Raw genomic sequence first — 19,665 nt, 5'->3', positions numbered from 1 at the left:
TCCTGTGCATTGAAGGATACTTAGTAGCACCTCTGACTTCTTCCACCCACCACCAGTGCAGCCTCTCCTCCAACTGCAACAAACAAAATTGTCTCCAGACATTCCCGAATATCCCCTGGGAGACACAATTACCCCTGGGGAAGATATGAGACTAATACAGAAAAAAATCAACTGCATTCTATATACTGGCAGCAAAGTTGTAGATAATATAATTTAAGACACTAGTATCAGAGAATATTAATTACCTTTATTATTAATTATATTATATATTATATTATTATATATTATATTATTATATAATATTTTATTATATACTTTAAAAATATATTTTATAAATATATATAAAATATATATTTATATTTATAAATATTTATATATAAACATAATATATATTATATATATTATAATTTTTATTTTTTATAAATATATTACAGTAGTAATAATATATATTATATATTATTATTAATATCAGAGAATATTAATTACCCAGGTGTAAGCCTACAAAAATTGGTTAAGTGCTATGAAAAGGAAATTCTAAGACTGTATTAAAACTTACAGAGGAAGACCTAAGTGACCGAGGCACAACTCATGCTCACAGATAGGAAGATATTATAAAGGTGTTAAATCTTCCCCATTGATTTCTAGATTCCATATATTTTCCAATAATCTAAACAGGATTGTTTGTGGAACTTAAGATGGTTCTGAATTGTATACAGAAAAGAGAAGTCAGAGACCTTCTGAGAGGTAAGAATAGGGAGTGCAGACTTGCCATACCAGTATCAGTCTTATTATGAAACTTTAGGGGGCACCTGGTGGCTCGGTTGTTTAAGTGTATGACTCCTGGTTTTGACTCAGGTCATGACCTCAAGGTTGTGAGGTAGAGCTGAGCAGCAGGCTCCACATTCATCAGGGAGTCAGCTTGAAGATCTTCTCTCCCTCTCCTTCTGCCCTTTCCCCCACATCTTTCCCCTCTTGCTCTCAAACAAATAAATCTTTTAAAAATGCAAATGACAAAAACGAAATTTTTAAATAGTAAGCTTTTTTTTTTTTTTGAGAGAAAGAGAAAACAAGCATGTGAACTGAAGGAGGGACAGAGGGAGGGGGACAGAGTGACTCTTAAATAGGCTCCATACCCAGCATCGAGCCCAACACGGGGCTCGGTCTCAGGACCCTGAGGTCGTGATCTGAGCCAAAATCAAGAGTCAGACACTTAACTGATTGAGCCACCCAGGCCCCCTCTTAGCAAGCATTCTTATAAAAAATGATAAATTTGGCAGTTTTAAGTCCAGATGGCAAAAGTATCTTTCTTTTCCAGCAAGACATTGGACTAAAGAGTCAGAGACCTCCTTTTAGCATAGCAAATTTGAAAAAGTAAGGATATATGTACTCACATACTTATCTTTCACAAATATATTCATCACTGTTAGAGATATAATGATTAATTAATAACATAATGGAAGTTATATATATATATATATATATATATATATATAATATTGATTAAATACTCCACAAAAGAAAAAGTAAAAGGCTTAAGTTGCTCATGATAAAGAGGTTTTCTTCTAGGGAATGAAAATGCAGTGAATTCAGAGTATTGGAACATACTTTGGTTTGTTCCCAAATTCGTCTTAAGATATATTAATTTTGCATAATTATTACATGATCTTTTCCTTTTTTTTTCTTTAATCAAGCATTTCATATTTTAGTAGTTTCTCTGATCACTTTTCATATAAGAGATTTTGTTTAAACTTCCTAATTCATCTGCTTCCCTGAGATGAGTATCACTAAATAATAGATCTTTTCTTATTTTGAAATTTCAATCAGCTTATTTAAATACTATCAAAGCAATTATAGGTAGTATTTCTATTTCTGAAATAGTGTTCATTAATGATAATTACACTTTGCATTCTTAAAGCATCTTTAATGCAAGGATCATAAAGACATTTCTACAATAGAAAGTACTATTGTCAGTTTAATCTCTTAATGGAAAAATCAAGAAGGTGGGTTTGGCTGAGAGAATTCGAAATGCCATTCAACCACATTTCTTGTGCTATTTATTTCATACACCAAAACAATGAGCTAAAGAAGACCATTTTCAACACAAAAAATGTGAAAGTGGGCACATATTTTTAATACTGTTACATTTAGTTTTTATGAAAACATCCAATTGAGTGAGTACTTTAGTCAAGGTAAATGAGTGAAAGTCTGGAGTATGGTTACAGTGAAATTCTGGAGTATGGTTACAGTGAAATTCTGGAGTATGGTTACAGTGAAATTCTGGAGTATGGTTACAGTGAAATTCTGGAGTATGGTTACAGTGAAATTCTGGAGTATGGTAACACATTCCAGATTCCACCTTTATAGTACACATGTGGATTGCAAAAATCAATATAAATGCTAAAGGAGAATCTGAAAGCAGTTACTGATCCATGCCAATAGCTTTGATACTCAGTATTAAAACTCTGTATTATCCTTAAAGCTTTATACAGTGATAGGAAATGAAGCATTTCTTTCCACATTTAATATAATTTTAGTTATTCATTTAACAACGACTGATAACCCACTTTTCTAGAAATGGTGTTATTATGATTGTCTGCTATAAAAAGTAGACTCACAAGCTATGATGACTCAAAAAGGATAGACATTTGTTTTTCACTCAGGTAATAGTACCATATGAATGGATGGATGAACTAGTTACTAGCACAGACCTTCTCCAAACACCCACACAGGAACAGGCTGATGCAAGCTCCCCCATCTTTAACACGTAGCTCCTCTGGTTCCCCAGCATGGTATTTCCATTCTAGCCAGTCACAGAGCAAAATGATCATGGACAGTGAATCAAGAGGCTTTTAATGAGTGGCCAGAAGTATTACTTGTGTTCATCTTCCATTGATTGGCACTAATCATGTGGCCACCTCTAACTCTAGGTAAGACTGGAAAGGTAGCCAAGCTATCTGCCCAAGAAAAAGAGAGAATGGATTTGGATGATCTGTCAACAGTCTGACTTTGGTGGATCCACACCTTTTTAGGGGAGAAACTAGTGAAAGGGTTTCAGTTTAGTTGAAGTGGAGGCTAGGAGAGTTCAGTCCAGCTGGAATTGAAATGGAGATCAGAAAGATTCAGCAGTGGACTTCTTCAATGCATGAAGGGTTAGAGCAATGACTGCTGAAATGATTTGTCTTTTAGACTGTGCTGTTTTATATAGATCACATTGAGCACTTGAAATACTAGTCTGCATTGAAATGATTTGTAGGTATAAGGCATAAACAGAGTTTTGATGATCTGGAATGCAAAAAAATGTAAAGTACCTCATTAATATTATTTATATTGGTTACATTTTGATGTCATACTGTTTTGCATATATTGGGTTACACAAAATGTATTGCTAAAAGTAATTTCATCATTTTTCTTTGACTTTTTAAAAACTTCTTTAAAGAAGAGCTTTAGGGGCACCTCAGCGGTGTAGTCAGTTAAGCATCTGATTCTTGGTTTTGGCTCAGGTTCTGATCTCCAGGTTGTGAGATCAAGCCTGGCACTGGGCTCCATGCTCAGCTTGAGGTTCTCTCTCCCTCTCCCTCTGCCTGTCCCCTACTTGTGTTCTCTCTCTCTCAAATAAATAAATAAATAAATATTTAAACTTTAAAGAACAGCTTTAGAGTTTCAGAAACAGGAACAGGGCAGATAGTCCAGATTGTTCTCATATTATTTCCCCCCCCCACCTCAAATACACAGTTTCTCCAATTATTAACATTTTGTATTAGTTTAGTACATTTATTATAATTAATAAACTAATAGTGATACATTGTTATTTGAGTCTGTAGCTAACATTCATTCTTTACATTTTACAGTTAGATATGGTGTTTTAACTGAGTTTTGACTTGATTGAATGGACAGTTGATAGCTGACTACTAAGAGGGGAAAGACTTCGAGGAACATAATTGGAAATGAAGAAGTCTCAAATGTAGTGTCTAGATGCATCAAGTTTAGGATGATTATCAAACAACCAAATGGAGATATAAGTAGTTGGACAAATCTGCACTCAGGGCTAGATGTAAAAATTTGAGACTCATCAGTGGAGATATGAGGTTAAATTTTAAATTAAAATGGTATGAAGAGGTAGCAGGAAATAAGACAAGAGAGAGAGGACAGACAGCTCACTTAAAAAGCTCTGTTTTACTCTTAAGGAAGGGTCAGTAATGGGATTTGTTTGCTTGTCTTTTTTTTTTTTAAGATGAGATTTTTTTAAGATAAGATTAGAATTATTTTGTCAACCGAAGGGAATAATATGGACAGTCTAACTTTGTTGATGTCCAAGGAGGAAAAGAGAACTGTGAACCTGAAGGTGCATGGAGAGTGAGTGAGTCCGTGGGGTCCATGAACCAGCAGAGGAGTATGCCTGTGACATGGAATCTGTGCATGTGTGTTTCTGCAGGAGGGAGGAGATTAATATGTACATGCAGGGAGTTTGTAGGGCTTGTGGTGGAATGATGAGGGAGTTTTTGTCTGCCTGCTGCTTTTTCTCAGTGAGATACAATGAGATAAGCTGAAGTGTTGGGGGAGGAAGGTATTGGGTATGTGAGGCTTGACACAGTCAGTCATCCCGAGTGGGAGGTGGACCCACTGGGAAAGTATGGAAGGATTCCAGAGCAATGTTGACCACACACTTGATATCTGAGGTCATGAAGGTATACAATTGAGTTCATCATGATTATGTTTTGGCAGAGGAATAAAATTGGTTGGAGGGAGATCGCAGAACCCAAGCAAGAACAGGAAGGAAGAGAAACTATCATGGGGGTGAAGTATAATGACCAATTGGGGGTGACAAGTGAATCAATAAATTTAGATGATCATAGAACTTTTGCAGTGGAAGTAGAAGGTGGTGTAAAATTTGAAAGATAATATAGTTCCTGGAAAGGACTGCTTTTCGAGTGTGTTCATGGTAGTGAGTGGTGAATTGCATGAGAGGGATGATAATGGGAAGTGAGGAGGTCAGCCAATGTAGAGGCCAGGATGTTGGATCATCCAGTTGGATGAAGAAGCTGCCAAACATAAGGATGGAGAAGAATATAGAGGAATGGGGAGGAAGAAGAATACAGAGTCAGATGCTCAAGTCTTCCATGAACAAATGCTGACAGATATGTGTAAGAGTCATCCGACTGATTCCTAAATAAACTATAATACAATTCTAATTCAAAGATATAGTTCTGTTTATTGATTATAATAAATACTTGATAAAATAAATTGGATAAGGAAAAGATGAGCATGAATAATTGAGATTCTGTTGAAAATTGATATTTCCGGTGGCATTTTGGCCAATGACTGAAGTCCGATATAGTCATTCTTTTAAGGGTGCCAGAGATTCCTATACCAACTGATTTCATTTTTAGCTTTCTCATTTTTTTCCTACTTACCCAGTAGTGCAGGTCATTATGAGAAAGAAAATGGATAAAGTTTTGTATCAAGAGGAAAGAAGGAAAGTAATAAACATGACGATAAACTGAGTGGCTTACACTTATAAATATATTTATAATATTTGCTCATAAAAGCAAATGAATTATTCTTGCATTGCTTTTTGCATTGTGGAAATAAGGTAATGTAGATCACCGGAGCATTAAGTGTAGTCAAAGGAATGGATAATGATGATGATGGCTTTCCTTTTATTGCACCCCTATCGTGTGCCAGCCATGCATTAAGTGCTTTACATACATCATTTCATGTGACCCTTGGAATAGCCCAGGGAAGTTGTGGTTCTTATGCACACCTGACAGCTGAGAAAATAGATTTAGTGAGGGTGACTTGCTTAGATTACACAGATAATTGGTGCCAGAAATCAAACTCAGTCCTGGAATCCCAAGCCCATACTCTTCCCCAGAACAACGTTCAACAGAGCCAAACATTTGTGAATAAAATCTTCATGGGCTGAATCATTTTTTCCTACAAAAACGTGTTCAAGTCCTTGATATGCTTAGGAATAAAAATATAGTTTTCCCAATGGATTTCTCATTGAACAGAAAATATTCAGGAAGACAGGACGCCTGGGTGGCTCAGTGGGATAAAGCCTCTGCCTTCGGCTCAGGTCATGATCCCAGGGTCCTGGTATCGAGCCCCACATTGGGCTCTCTGCTCTGTGAGAGCCTGCTTCCTCTTCTCTCTCTCTCTGCCTGCCTCTCTGCCTACTTGTGATTCTGTCTGTCAAATAAATAAATAATAAAATAAGAAATTAATGTGCTTCAAAATTTCTGAAATAACTAAGTCCAGGAGATAATGTCTAGGAGATATCTAAATCTATATCTATTTATCGCTATGTATATTTATTTCTTACCTGTGTTGTGAGTGAATCATAATAAGGTGATGGACACACTGAGACATTTGTCATTTAAAATTTTTTTCTGGACAAAATGCCACTTAATTACATTTTTCAGGGGTGGCCAGATTCATACAAAGGATATTTTAAATTTAAATTTCTTACTTGTAGAAATTAGTAAACATTAGTAAGCATGGCCTCTCCTGGCCATTCAAGGCTGTTCTTAGTTACATAGACCACAGAACCAGGGCAATCATTTGAGATGAGCCAGTATGTAATGGAGTCAGTTCTCCCTGTGAAAGGGTTAAAGTAATTCAACTGCAAACCTAGCCCAAGTGCAGAAATCAGATTAATAAAGTAAGTTGCAGGAGTGTTTTCTAACATCATACTGATAACAACATGAAAGGGAGTCTGAAGGTCCCTTCATTTGTGAATAAAAAAGATGAGAGGTGACATAAATGCAGTTCATAATGTTATGAAGAGAGTGAGTATGGATTTACTTGAGATCATTAGTGAGTGCCTGATTTATGCTTTACTGCAGTTTATTCCCTCAGTGTGGAACACTGTCTTTGGTTCAGTGCCTACAAAGATTAGAGATACACTCTGCCTTTACTGAGGAGACCTCCTTTGTGAGGAAGGCAAAGTGTCTACACAGTGGTGAGCACATAGTAGGCTCTCAGTAAATATCTGTTGAATCAATGTTTTGACCAGATATGGGGATGAAGAGTAAAAGTGTGTGGAGTGTAGCGAGTGCTGTGATAGAGGAGGGTAGGATGCAAAGAGGTGCTTGGCCTCCTGCTCCAGGTTTAGAAGATCAAGCTCCTTTAGGTGTGACCTTTGAGTCACATCTGAAAAGGAATTACATAGAGAAGAAGGGCTAGGAGGAAGGCAGAAGGGAATTTATGGATAATAACAGGTACAAAGACAGGGTGGTAAGAAAGAGCATGACAAATTTAGGGAACTGGATTTTAGGTATAGGTGACATTGTGTTGAAATAGGAGAAGGAAGATCAGTAAGGGTAACTTGAGGAAAGCCATAGATGCTCACAGAGAAGTTCTATTTTCATACAGACACTGGATTTCAAACACAGCATTGCCATAAAACAATAAAGGAAATAATAATTAATACTTACATAATGCTTACTATGTATGAAATATTTTACGTATTTTAATTCACTTAATCTTCCCATATCCATCGTAGGTGAGAACTGCCATTTTAAAAATGAGACACGGGAAATATAGGGAAGTTAAGTAACTGACCCAAGATCATACATCTAATAAGTGACAGTGTGGGGCATTGAACTCAGAGATCTGGCTCCAGAACCCACGCTCCTAACCCACTGGGGTATACTGCCTCTTAATGCAATGTCAAGTTTAGCGTAAATTGCTGTCAATAATGATCTTTAAAGTAGTCCAACTAAAGAATTATTATTTTTGTGATAATACAGATCTCCTGACCTTGCTTTCCAGCCGACTTTCTCAAGCTGGAGAAAAGATATGTAGAAATACCTGGCACAGTAGGAATTCTATGTAACTCAGAGCACATTCATGAGAATGTGTTACGTGAGTGGCGTTCTTCCGTCTTGGGTATGATCGTGTTAAAAAAGATTGAGACTGCTGTTAGAGGAGATAAGAGGTCATTCAGTAAGTGATGTAACATTGGGGATTTTAGTTAGAGAAATTAAATATTCCTTTATTCATGAAGAAGATGACATCATAAGTTTTCAAGTGGTACATAAATGTCGGGGAATTGTTGAGGATGTTAGTATGAGATTCGTAATAGATAGGTATTTTTTTTTCTATCCAGGAATCGTCCCCATTTGAATTTCCATAACCCCTTGTCTAGATATCACTTAAAGAATTTCCAGCATCCTCTCTATTACTCTGCATTGGTGTGTACTGGAAATACATATGGAGTAAATAATAATCATCACAATAATATCTAATTATCCCATGCATTGTTCGGTGCGCTAGATTGCTATTTGTTCATTTAATTCTTATAACAACCCTATGAGAAAAGTGTCATTATTATCTCCATTTTTCAGATGAGGAAACTAGCATTTAAAGGTTAAGCTGCTCAAGGTCATTAGGAGTTAGTTTTTGGTCAGCTATGGCAAATGGGTTTCCACTTGAGTGTCTGTGGAGTAGCTAACATAGTACCAGTTGATTAGAGTCCTCTTATTTTATTCCCTAATTCCTCATTTCTTTCTTGATTTATGTATAAAGTCACTTCCCAAATGGCTTAATAATAATGATTTAAATGCATATGACTCTTCTAGGACTTCAAAACATGTTCATATTCATCGTTAAGTCCCTACATGACAGGTGAATAAAAAGAGACACACACAAGTCGTGGAAATAAATGGGAAGTGGAGTTAGCATGGTCATGTGGGTCTTGACTCTCAGACCAGTGCTCTTTCCTTTAGGCTGTGCAGTCTCTTATGGCTTTAGGAGTCTTTGCAGATGCCAAGGATCTATGGTCTCATCAGAGACTTCACACTGTGTCCAAATTTTTAAAAAGATTCCAGAGAACAGAGGAAATCAGACATCTCTGCATTAAATACTTGGAAAGCACCCTTATTGCTACTGTGTGATTGTGATCATATTTACTTGCAAGTTATTGTCTTAATTCATCCATTTTGTTTGATAAACTTAAAGGCTTTAGAATTTTGTGATTATTGGTATTAGTTAAAAACTCTGCAAGTAGAATAAAGAACTCATTATAAAGTAAAATTATAAAATGGACATATACAACTGTCTGTAGTATATATTTTGGGAGAATACAATAGGAAAAGAAATAGCAAGGAGGAGACACTTTCTAGCACGGTATGGAAATTAAATCCAATATGCTGCGACAAGAAATTCAGGGGAGAGGGCCTGCAGAGAGAAGATAGATACAAAGAAAAGGGATTGATGTCAGGTGAATTTGTCAAGATAGCAGATTCATCCAACAAGAGGAAGTAGGGGGGAGGGAGAAGCTAAGGGCTGGTGGAGAACGGGAAGGTCTCTTCAGATAGTGAGGCTACATGCAGCGAAGAAACATGGGGGTAGCAATCCCTTTCTACTCTTAAAACCTGTGATTCTGGGGGCGCCTGGGTGGCTCAGTGGGTTAAGCCTCTGCCTTCAGCTCAGGTCATGATCTCAGGTCCTGTGATCGAGCCCCGCATCGGGCTCTCTGTTCAGCAGGGAGCCTGCTTCCCTCTCTCTCGCTCTCTGCCTACTTGTGATCTCTCTCTGTCAAATAAATAAATTCTAAAAAAAAAAAACAACCAAAAAAAATCCTGTGATTCTGGAACAGTTAATAAGAGGGCAAGTAAAATGAGCAGAAGCTATGAAGAGAAAGAAGAAAAGCTGAAAGCTTCTTAGAGAAATGGGAGTTTAGAAAATATTGCATTGCTTGCAATTTCATGCATCTTGCTGCTGTGCCCTGATGAACCGGGGGAACCTTTATGATCTGAGCGGAGTCAGGACTTCCCAGTGATCGCTGTCTTGCCCATTGGGAGGTTCCCAGCAGTGGCCCACATTGATATACTCATGGGCAGAGGTAACAGAAGCAGGGGCTGAGAAGAGAAATTGAATAGGGAACTGCTTTCGAGTGGAGTTCAAGTCTGAATAAAGTCAAACCTGAGAGAATGTAGCTCAGATGTTCTCCTGCCAGGTTTTGAGTTGCTGTTTGTAGTTCACATTCTGCAGGAGGTGTTGTGCTTCAAGACATTTACTCTCGTCTCTATTGACTGTCACTCTGGGTAGCCAGGATGGAATATTCAGCCTATCAACTTCTATTTATTTAACTGTTATGTACATTGCCTAACTTGGATACTCACCATTTACTTTCTAATGTGCATAATAAAGCATGTCTTCTTCCTATATGTATGTCTGGGCTTCTTTTCGTGTAGAAGATATTATGCTATCAAGAATGACCTTGTAAGGATTGCTATCTTCATATCTCTTACTACACACAATATATTTTTATCTACCATTCTTTTGTAGGGAAAAATAAGCTCAGTAGGCTATCTCACTAAAACTTTATTAACATTGTTTTCTAAACATTTATAGGTAGTGCTGGGACACCTGTCACTTTTAATGAAAACGGAGATGCCCCTGGACGTTATGATATCTTTCAGTATCAAATAACCAACAAAAGCGCAGAATACAAAATCATTGGGCACTGGACCAACCAGCTTCACCTAAAAGTAAGTATCAATATAGATTTACATTAGTGTATGCAGTTCTCGAGGAGAAATGCTTCATTTTTAAGTTCATAATACAAGTTTTGTTAGAATTGTCTTGTAATTATGTTTTTAAAAAATGTATGTTTTTATCCTTTCTTCAGCTTTAAAATGTTACAGAAAATCTCAAATGTCTATAGAGAAATCTGGTGTCTGGAGGGATTTAATGAAAGACCTCATTTCCTTTTAAGTGATTTCATTGTATTTAAGGAAATTTTGCCCTTTTCTGAAAGACTCGCTTGTTTAAGTGTTGGTATACTGTATACGTGGGGTGTGTGTGTGTGTGTGTGTTGTGTGTTGTGTGGGAGGAATGACAGTGTGCGTGTATTTCACCTTTGCCATCTCATAAATTGAGACCTATGCGTACATCTGATTGATGGAAGTGAATCATGATCTGTATTTACATTACCTCTTTGAATTGTGACATTAGAGAAAGTTAGTGTACCCAAAAGTGATGTTTAGATCATTTGACAGCCTTTAGGGCTGAATGCTGTCCCTGTCTACCTGGGGTGTCATCAAGGCCCAAGACCCACAGATCTTGCAGTTTCTAGAAATAAGTGGCCATGTGAGGAAAACTTGGAAAGCCTAGCCTAAGTCGGGTCCTAGGGCCTGCGGGTGGTGCCAAAGGTAGCTGGGCATTTCCTGCCTTGGTGTCACCAAGGACACAGAGGGCTCTGTGTCCTCCTACTGGGCCTGCTGGGGCCCCAGTGGGGAAACATGCAGCATAGGTGTGGGGTAGAGGAACCTCATCAAATGTGCCTGGCTGGTGGCAGCCCTCCAGGGGGGATCCCCTAGGGGTCTGTGGGGACATTGGAGAGAGCTATGTGGTACTGGCACCCACCAGTTAGAAGGGGCTCTGGAGCAGGAAGCTGATCCTGAACCTGAGGGACAAGGGATGCCCAGAAAGGGACCAGGACTGTCAGTGGCTATTTGGGAGGGTATGGGGGTGCTTGAAGCAGCATCTGCTTATCACTAGATAAGGAATGATTTCACCTTTCAACAGCCCATAGTGTGGCATCAGCGCACACTGGCTTCTTCCAGTATAGAGAAATAAGGAGTGTGCCCTATAGTCTCAGCTAAGGATTGGAGTTCTTTCGTGGCACACATCTTTGACAGTTATAAAATGACTGAGGGGCTAAAATAAACTGAGGGGCTGAGGAATTCTCGTTGCAACAGCGTGTTTCCTCTGTAGGCAGAAAGGTGCTTTTAAATGCTTCAAAGAAACTAGAAACATATCGGTCTACTGTCTATGGTTCTAATATGCATCTCGTTCTTTCCTATAATGAAAGCATCTCCTCTTCTTGATTCTCAAAGCCATCACAATGCTGTGAGGATTGAGTTTACTTCCTAAATGAATAATTAACTTCATTTCCTAGCCGTGCCTTATCCTAGCTAGAAGGTAAAGGCTTACGGCATACAGGAGGGTGGAGATCATTCTTGTCTGTGTGTGTGTAACACTTGTACATGTGCTTTCTTGTGTTTGAACCCACTCAAAAGATATCAGTTTGGTATTTTTACCTACTTTCTGTGTCTCCAAATATAGTGGTATGCTTATGTAGCATCAACCACCAAAGGTTTCAACAAGGAAGCAGATGATGAAAAATAATGAAACTGGGATATTTATGATCTACTGTCTTTGAAATGACTTCCTGATAACTATCACACTTCTGCCTTCAATAAGGCACAAAGACAGCTGATATTTCCAACTACTGTTGTGCTTTGTAAGACCACAAATCTACAGTTTACTAAATGTAGCAACCTGAGGAAATCTTATCTATTCTTCTGCAACCCAAACTGACATTTATCGAAGCATTGTTTTGATAACTCTATAGGTTATTAATGCCAATCTGAAAATCAATAGCTTTGTGGCAAAAGCCCTTTTGAAAGTGGACTTATGTGGAATAAAATAATTACACATGACAAAGATAATTTGTAAGGGTTAAAATAGGGAAGCTACTTTTTATCTGATGTTTATTAATGCCAAACTGCCTATTATATTCTTGTGATTAACATGTACATTAACATGTACATAACAAAGTTCAATGGTTGAAAAACATGAGCACTAGTATATAACTCTAAGATACCTAAAATATTTATACGTACAAGTACGTATACACAGACACATCTCTCTATGTGTATGACATATTTATTATAAAACTTCGTATTGAATCTCAAGCTTCTCTTTTATGTACATTTAACGGTGCATGAAAGTTTTATGTTTATTCTTGTGTTATTGTTCATCAAATATATCCAAACAGTTTGTAAGAATTATTTCTCATGCATGATTATGATCATTTATAACTAGATAACAGTTCTGTTTTTACCGAAACAGAGAGAATGTATCTCTCAGGAGAAAAGTAAGTGAATTAGACTGGGCAGAGAGATTATACCTCAAGAGTTGACTTCTGGAGCCCAGCTGGACAAATTGTTTCTCCTTGGATCAGTGACCTGTTTGAAGGTCACCTGTTTGAAGGCGTACAGGGTGTTTGGAACGTGACCAATTTATTAAAGTTCTGCTTAGATAGTAGTCAAGGCATGGAACAAATGCTTTGCTTTTGTTCTGTAAACAATGGAAACATTAGTAACACCTATCTTATATTAGGTGTTACTAATACTTATATTAGTAACACTTATCTTATGTGGTTGTAATATGAATGAAATGAAACAATACAATAAAGCATTTAGTCCAGGACTTGGCACACATGAAATGCATAGATATTACCTATTTTTTTTTAAGATTTTATTTATTTATTTGACAGAGATCACAAGTAGGCAGAGAGGCAGGCAGAGAGAGAGGGGGAAGCAGGTTCCCTGCCCAGCAGAGAGCCTGATGTGGGGCTCGATCCCAGGACCCTGGGATCATGACCTGAGCCGAAGGCAGAGGCTTTAACCAACTGAGCCACCCAGGCGCCCGATATTACCTATTATTAATCCAGAATTAATTAGAATTAGAATCTCGTGATTCTATATGGCCAGTGGGAGAGCCCATAATCAATGTGGTGAGCAGAGCACTGCTTATTAGGGAGGCACTTGGATTTGCTTTAGAAAGTTCTAAGAGTATCTTTTCATTAAAATGCGGACCATTTGTCTCCATCGACACTCTTTCTGCCTATCTTTAATATTGGCTTTAATACTCTAGAAAATCTATCTATGCTTAAAAAGTAACCTTTCTGTAAGACAAATACAAACTTTCTTTTTGTATGGTAGTGTATGGCGAGGTATTATCAGCAAGGCAGCTATTTTTTGAATGGATTGGATAAATTCATTCTGTGCATGTACTCGGTGCTAAGGTTTGAGACAAGGCTGAGTCACTGGTTCTCAGGGCGCTCACAGACTGGAAGGATAGAACGGCACTCAGACCACCAACGCTAGTGCAGTGAGGCAGGTGCACGGAGCATGGGGCGTGCGCGGTTTCGCAGCATCAGCCCAGAGAGAGGTTCCTAACCTGGCCTGACTGCTGAGGAGAGCAGTGTTGACAGACATGGGATGATAACCTTCCCCATGTGCTCCATCTCTCCTTGATCTATTAAACCAGTTTTTCAATAGATTTTACACTCTCAGGGGTAAGCATTTAACAGCCAGTCATCGGACTGAATTCTGTGTACTTTCAAAAAAGCCAGTTTTTCTGGCTGAACTCAACCTTAGGACAATTCTGTACACAGAGTGTACAGTTAAGCGTATATGAGTGTGGTGAATTTGCCCTGAATGTACCTTTAGTATAGTGAAAGAATTTTTAAAACGAGTAGGTTTTTTTTTCTTTTTTTCCTGGAAAATTATGAGGTGTTTTATTTCCTCGAAAGCATTGTCTTTATTCTTTCAAATATTGTTTCTTTTTATTATGAGACTAACATATGTTCTTAATTCAGCAATTAGAACCTGTTAGTGTAATTGTTTAGTTTGATTTAGGTTTTCTATTCAGTCATCTCAGTCCATGCATGAAGGGCATGTTATCTACCTGAGAGTGAGTTTGAACAATTAGGTCTCTCCATTTTGTTCGGCTGAGTCTCTCAAGAGGCAGGTGGTCCTGATTAGTGATTATGAAACATTTTGTAACCTAGAGGTTCAGAATAAACAGCCGAGCCTGAATTGTGAGAAGAAGAGCCATATGCTGCTCAAAGTCCACAGGGAGAAGGTATATGGAGATTACTGGATGTGCCTAAAATAATGTAGGGTTCACTATTTTACACTTCCAACCAGAGCTACATGGGTGGTTGTTGTTGTTTTGTTTTGTTTTGTTTTATGGTGGGAATGAGACATATGTTTTTGCTTGTCTTATTGTCTTGTTTTCTTCTCTTTTTATTCAAGTTAATAATTTGGAGAAAAATAAGTGTAGTAAAGGACCATGGTTTCATTAGAGTGTCTCAACCATAGTTATTCGAGTCACAGTATCAGTTGGGAAGGGTGATTTGAAGCCAAAGGGCTTCACTGACCCTGATGTAATTTTGTGTGGGTTAGTCCATAAAAGAGAGTCACTCTTGACCAGGTACTAAATCCAGAGTCTCCGTTTTCTCATCTGTTAAGTGGGGATAATAAATAGGCTTACTATGAAGACTGAACACACTAGGATATAGTGGTCAAGCATGAGACCTCAGAGGTGCCTGGGTGGCTTAGTTGGTTGGGTGGCTGCCTTCCTTTGGCTCAGTTCATGATTCCAGTGTCCTGGGATAGAATCCCATGTCAGGCTCCCTGCTCAGTGGGGAGTCTGCTTCTCTCTCTTACTCTCTCTCTGTGTTCTCTCTCTCAAATAAATAAATAAAATCTTTAAAAAATATATGGCCTTGGGGCACCTGGGTGGCTCAGTCGGTTAAGCAGCTGCCTTCTGCTCAGGTCATGATCCAAGGGTCCTGGGATTGAGCCCCATGTTGGGCTCCCAGCTCAGCAGAGAGCATGATTCTCCCTTCTCCCTTTCCCACTGCCAGCTGCTCTGCCTACTTGTGCTCTCTCTCTCTCTGTCAAAATAAATAAATAAAATCTTTAAAAAAAAATATGACCTCAAAATCAGAAAGAAAGATGTTTAAATTCTATCCTTCCATTTGTGAGTCTTATGGCCATGGGCATGCCATTTTACCTCTTTTAGTCTCAGATCCTTCATCTGCCTGGAAACAGTTAAGACTACTTCACAGAATTCATGAGATAATTAAAGGAAATCACATACACAAAGATCCTAGAACATTGCTTGCCACATATGCAGGGTTAAATGGATATGATAATAATAATTTGTTTCATTTTATTCTGCCTCTGTAACCAACCTATTACCGAGGACCTATAATTTCAATGTAAATTCCATATATGCAAAGTATTTGATATTTTGGGTAGGAATTTACCTTAAAAAGAGGTGCATGTGCCATAATAATTTATCTGTACCTATGCAATACACCCAAAATGTTTATTTTGATATTTAAAAAGGGCTACAGGCTTTGGGGAGCACCAGAAATTTGAGCAAAAATTTTTTTAGTTGAATGTCTTTCCTATGTCCATGTGGTATAGTACTTATGATATGATATTTTAATTAAATATATATGTAAATTTTATGTATATATAATTTAATATTTAATGTATAATTTAATATTAAAAAATTATGTGTATTTAACTGTAGATGGTCAGCCAGGTATATGCTGTACTAGGGGTTCCTCAGCTTGCTTGGAATACAGAAAGGGAGAATTCCTCAGTGCCCTCATTTATCTTGTGGGTTTGCTGTTCTTTCTACATGTAGCAGCGTTTCCATAATGAAGTATATTGAAATAGTCTTGAAGTAAGGATGGATGAATGGAGTTGGAACAGTGTTTGTGAGGAGCCTTGACCTTTTCCCTCTGCCTGGATTTCCTCATTTGTGAAATTGCCTGCGTTTGGAAACACTCTTTCATATCATGATCATTTCTTATGAAAGATAGTTCACCCTGTGAGGCCAGCATATATAAGCTCTCCCTTTTCCCACTAACCATGAATGTGAAGTCGGTTCTCTGAAAACTTTCACAGTCTGACAGAACTTTATTGTCACTGTAGTTCCTGCCCTTCTACACCATTCTGAAAAGACTATTCTGCTTCCTTTTCTTATAACAAGATGCCTAATTGTCAGAACTATATTTTGGGTTATTAGGTGTAAATTTATTCCTTTTTAAAAAGCCATTTTTGGGTCAGTAGTTGTATCTCTGTTTATGAGAAAATAAGCATTTGGTAAATTCATGTTTTTGACATGTTGAGCAAATATCAAGGTGATTAAATTTCAACTATGTTCTTGCTAGCCCAGAGTAGGTACTCAGTAAGTATTTGTTGAATGTCATGAATAATATGCTGATATTTTCTAAATATTAATTAAATGTAGAACAATGATCTGATCCGAGGTTATTGATTAGGAAGTGGACTTGTGCACAGGTTATTTATTCAGTGACCTCTCACTGCCAAGCAGAATGCTAAGCTGTTGGAGAGTACAAGGTTGAATAAGATAAACTTCCAAATACCGAAAGATTTGCAATTTGGGGCGTCTGGGTGGCTCAGTGGGTTAAGCATCTACCTTTGGTTCAGACAGATCATGATCCTGGGGTCCTGGGATCAAGCCCCCTATCCTGCTCCCTGCTCAGCTCCCCTCCATTGTTTGCTCTCTCTCTCTCTCAAATAAATAAATAAAATCTTTAAAAAAAGATTTGCAATTCATTAAAGGCAACTATATACTTGAATAACTATAGTAAAAGCATAATTAGGTACAGATTAAAGAACAGACTATGAATTCAGAAGGTGTAATGATTACTTCCAGCTAGGGGGACTGGATAAAGTTTCTTGATTAATGAGATTCAGATTTACTCTTCAGTTACTTTGGTGGCCAGAAATGTTTGCAAGAGTATACAGGCTATGGAAAAAGCATCCACCCATCCATCCATGCCAGAATAAAGTGCCTCCAATGTGCCACTGCCGTGTTGGGTGCTGTAATGATATAGAAGTATTTCAGATTCAGTCCCTAGCGTCACACCCAAACTAGTAACACTAAGCAGTAGCAGAATCCAAGGATGTGTCTCTTTCATGAGTTCACAGTGTATCCATCCATTTTCCTTTATTCTTGTCTCTTTTAACACACATTCTTATTAGCAAAGTAGGACTAGTGTTCACAAAGAAGCATATTCTGTCTTGGTCTGCAGACAAAATTGGGAACTGTTTTGATGCAACTAGTTTGTGATATCCCCATGGAAATAAGTTGGGAAGACTCTAATATTGGATGGCCTGATAGGAGAGCCCTAACATCTAGAAGACCCCTATCATTTGTTCTCAGCACTGATAATTTGGGGCAAAGAACCTATTCTACTTGTCTTTAAATCTTTAACAGCATAATGTGGGTCTCACTAAATATTCGTTGAATAAATTAATGAGCTAAAAAATGAAAGTAATGTTATTTTCACAAGGCCATAAAGGTGAGCTGACCCTAAAATACTAATCTGGAGATAAAGTATAACCTAGGAGCATATGGGGTAAGGGCAGAGATCCGAGTCATAAAAGTAATCAAGGATGAACTCAGATATAAAAGCCAGAATAGAGAATCTAGTTTAGGATCCATCTTTCAAGCCCTATAAAAGCCAAGGGAAAATCCAAAGTCACATACAGGAGAGTACGTGTAGGGGATCCACATAAGACTCTTCAGGACTTAACTGTTACTATTACCACTGGCTTTTATTCCTGTCATGAGATTTGCAGAGCTTCTAGACCCTGTGGGACCTCAGAGTTGTTTAGTGGCTTTTGATGCAAACCTCGAAGGAGCAATATTCATTGTTGCCTGTCTGATAGATTCTCTCTGCCTTGTCTGTCCATCTACTTGGTTTGAGCCTTGTTCCCTAAGACATTTAAAAGGATTTAATAAGATCCATTTATCATAGCAGGATAAACAAGCAAACCAGTGAATTAGAAAGACAGAATAGAGAGAGTTAATAAATTTTAGTTAGTAGTCAAGTTTGGTTTCTTCATCAGCAATTACAACCGACAGATTCGTCTAGGCTGTTCAGTTGAGTAAGAATCATGCTGATATTTTAAGAACATACAAAATCATGCCATATAAAAATATTGCTTCCAGAATAAAGTGCCTCCAGTGTGCTATTGCTGTGATATTTTAAGAAATATAAATTCATGCCACAGAAAGTATGGTTTAATATGATTAAGAATTGAGATGCTGGATTTGGTTACCTCCATCTCGTTGAAGGCAGATTCCTAGAGCAATCTAATAGTATCCAGGGAATCTAGTAGCTAGTCAGGGAAAATGTAAGTAGAGCATTAAAAAGTCTATTATTATTGCTGAAAAATAGGTGAAGACACAGGTGCTTAATTAGTTATTTTAATAAGTAATTGTGACAGTGACAAAGAAAGGGAAATGAAAGCTGAAAATATGTTAGAGATCAAATTAGATTTTTTTTTTTTTTTTAATAGAGAGTGAGAGAGCATGAGAGGGGAAAGGACAGAGGAAGAAGCAGACCCCCCTTGCTGAGCAGGGAGCCTGATTCGGGACTCAGTCCCAGCACTCCAGGATCATGCCCTGAGCTGAAGGCATTTGCTCAACCAACTGAGCCACCAGGGCAACCCTAGAGGTCAAATTAGGAAAAGCAAATCAAAGAATATATTGCAGCTCAAAGAAGGACGTAGCATAAAATACAAAGTGCCTCTTTATACCAACACCAAAGAAGGGCAAAGGAAGATGGTGATTCTAGACTTTTATGGGAATAATAAAGTAATAAAAATTACTATATGTGGTATTTTAATCCTTATTCTAACCTTGGGAGAAGTAAAGTAAGAACAATTTTAATGTGATGAGTAGAATAGGAAAGGTTAAAATAAGGTTATAAACATAAAATGATAATGTAGAATAGAGGAATAACTGGTAAAAAAAAAAGTAATTTTCTTATGGTAGATTTACTAAAATTTATGTGAACCCTGTATGCCAGGGTACTTTTAAAAAGCTCAATGGACACATCAATGTTATTTAAAATCTACAACATACAAGAGAATTACAAGTAAGAACTGCAAAGTATTATATATGAATAAAATATATCACCCCCAGCTATAGATAGAGGTCAGTTGCTGGTAAGGGCATGAACTAAAAAAAAAAAAAAAAGTTACCGTGTCTATTGACTGAATCAAAAGTTTAACATGACATCTCTCC

At 37.6% G+C, this 19,665-nt stretch overlaps 1 protein-coding gene across 4 annotated transcripts in view; it reads left to right on the top strand.

Annotated features, from left to right (window-relative positions):
* Nucleotides 1-19,665, top strand: part of GRM8 (glutamate metabotropic receptor 8) — a 768,517-nt gene that overhangs the window by 614,430 nt on the left and 134,422 nt on the right. For all 4 annotated transcript variants that reach the window (XM_047695832.1, XM_047695830.1, XM_047695831.1 and 1 more), the window contains exon 8: nucleotides 10,360-10,496. In XM_047695832.1, coding sequence (XP_047551788.1) covers nucleotides 10,360-10,496 — 137 coding nt within the window. The remainder of the gene's footprint in view (nucleotides 1-10,359; nucleotides 10,497-19,665) is intronic.

Source organism: Lutra lutra, chromosome 11, assembly GCF_902655055.1.
Source record: "Lutra lutra chromosome 11, mLutLut1.2, whole genome shotgun sequence".
In the NCBI taxonomy this organism is placed as follows: domain Eukaryota; kingdom Metazoa; phylum Chordata; class Mammalia; order Carnivora; family Mustelidae; genus Lutra; species Lutra lutra.
This window is presented reverse-complemented; position numbering and strand designations above follow the sequence as displayed.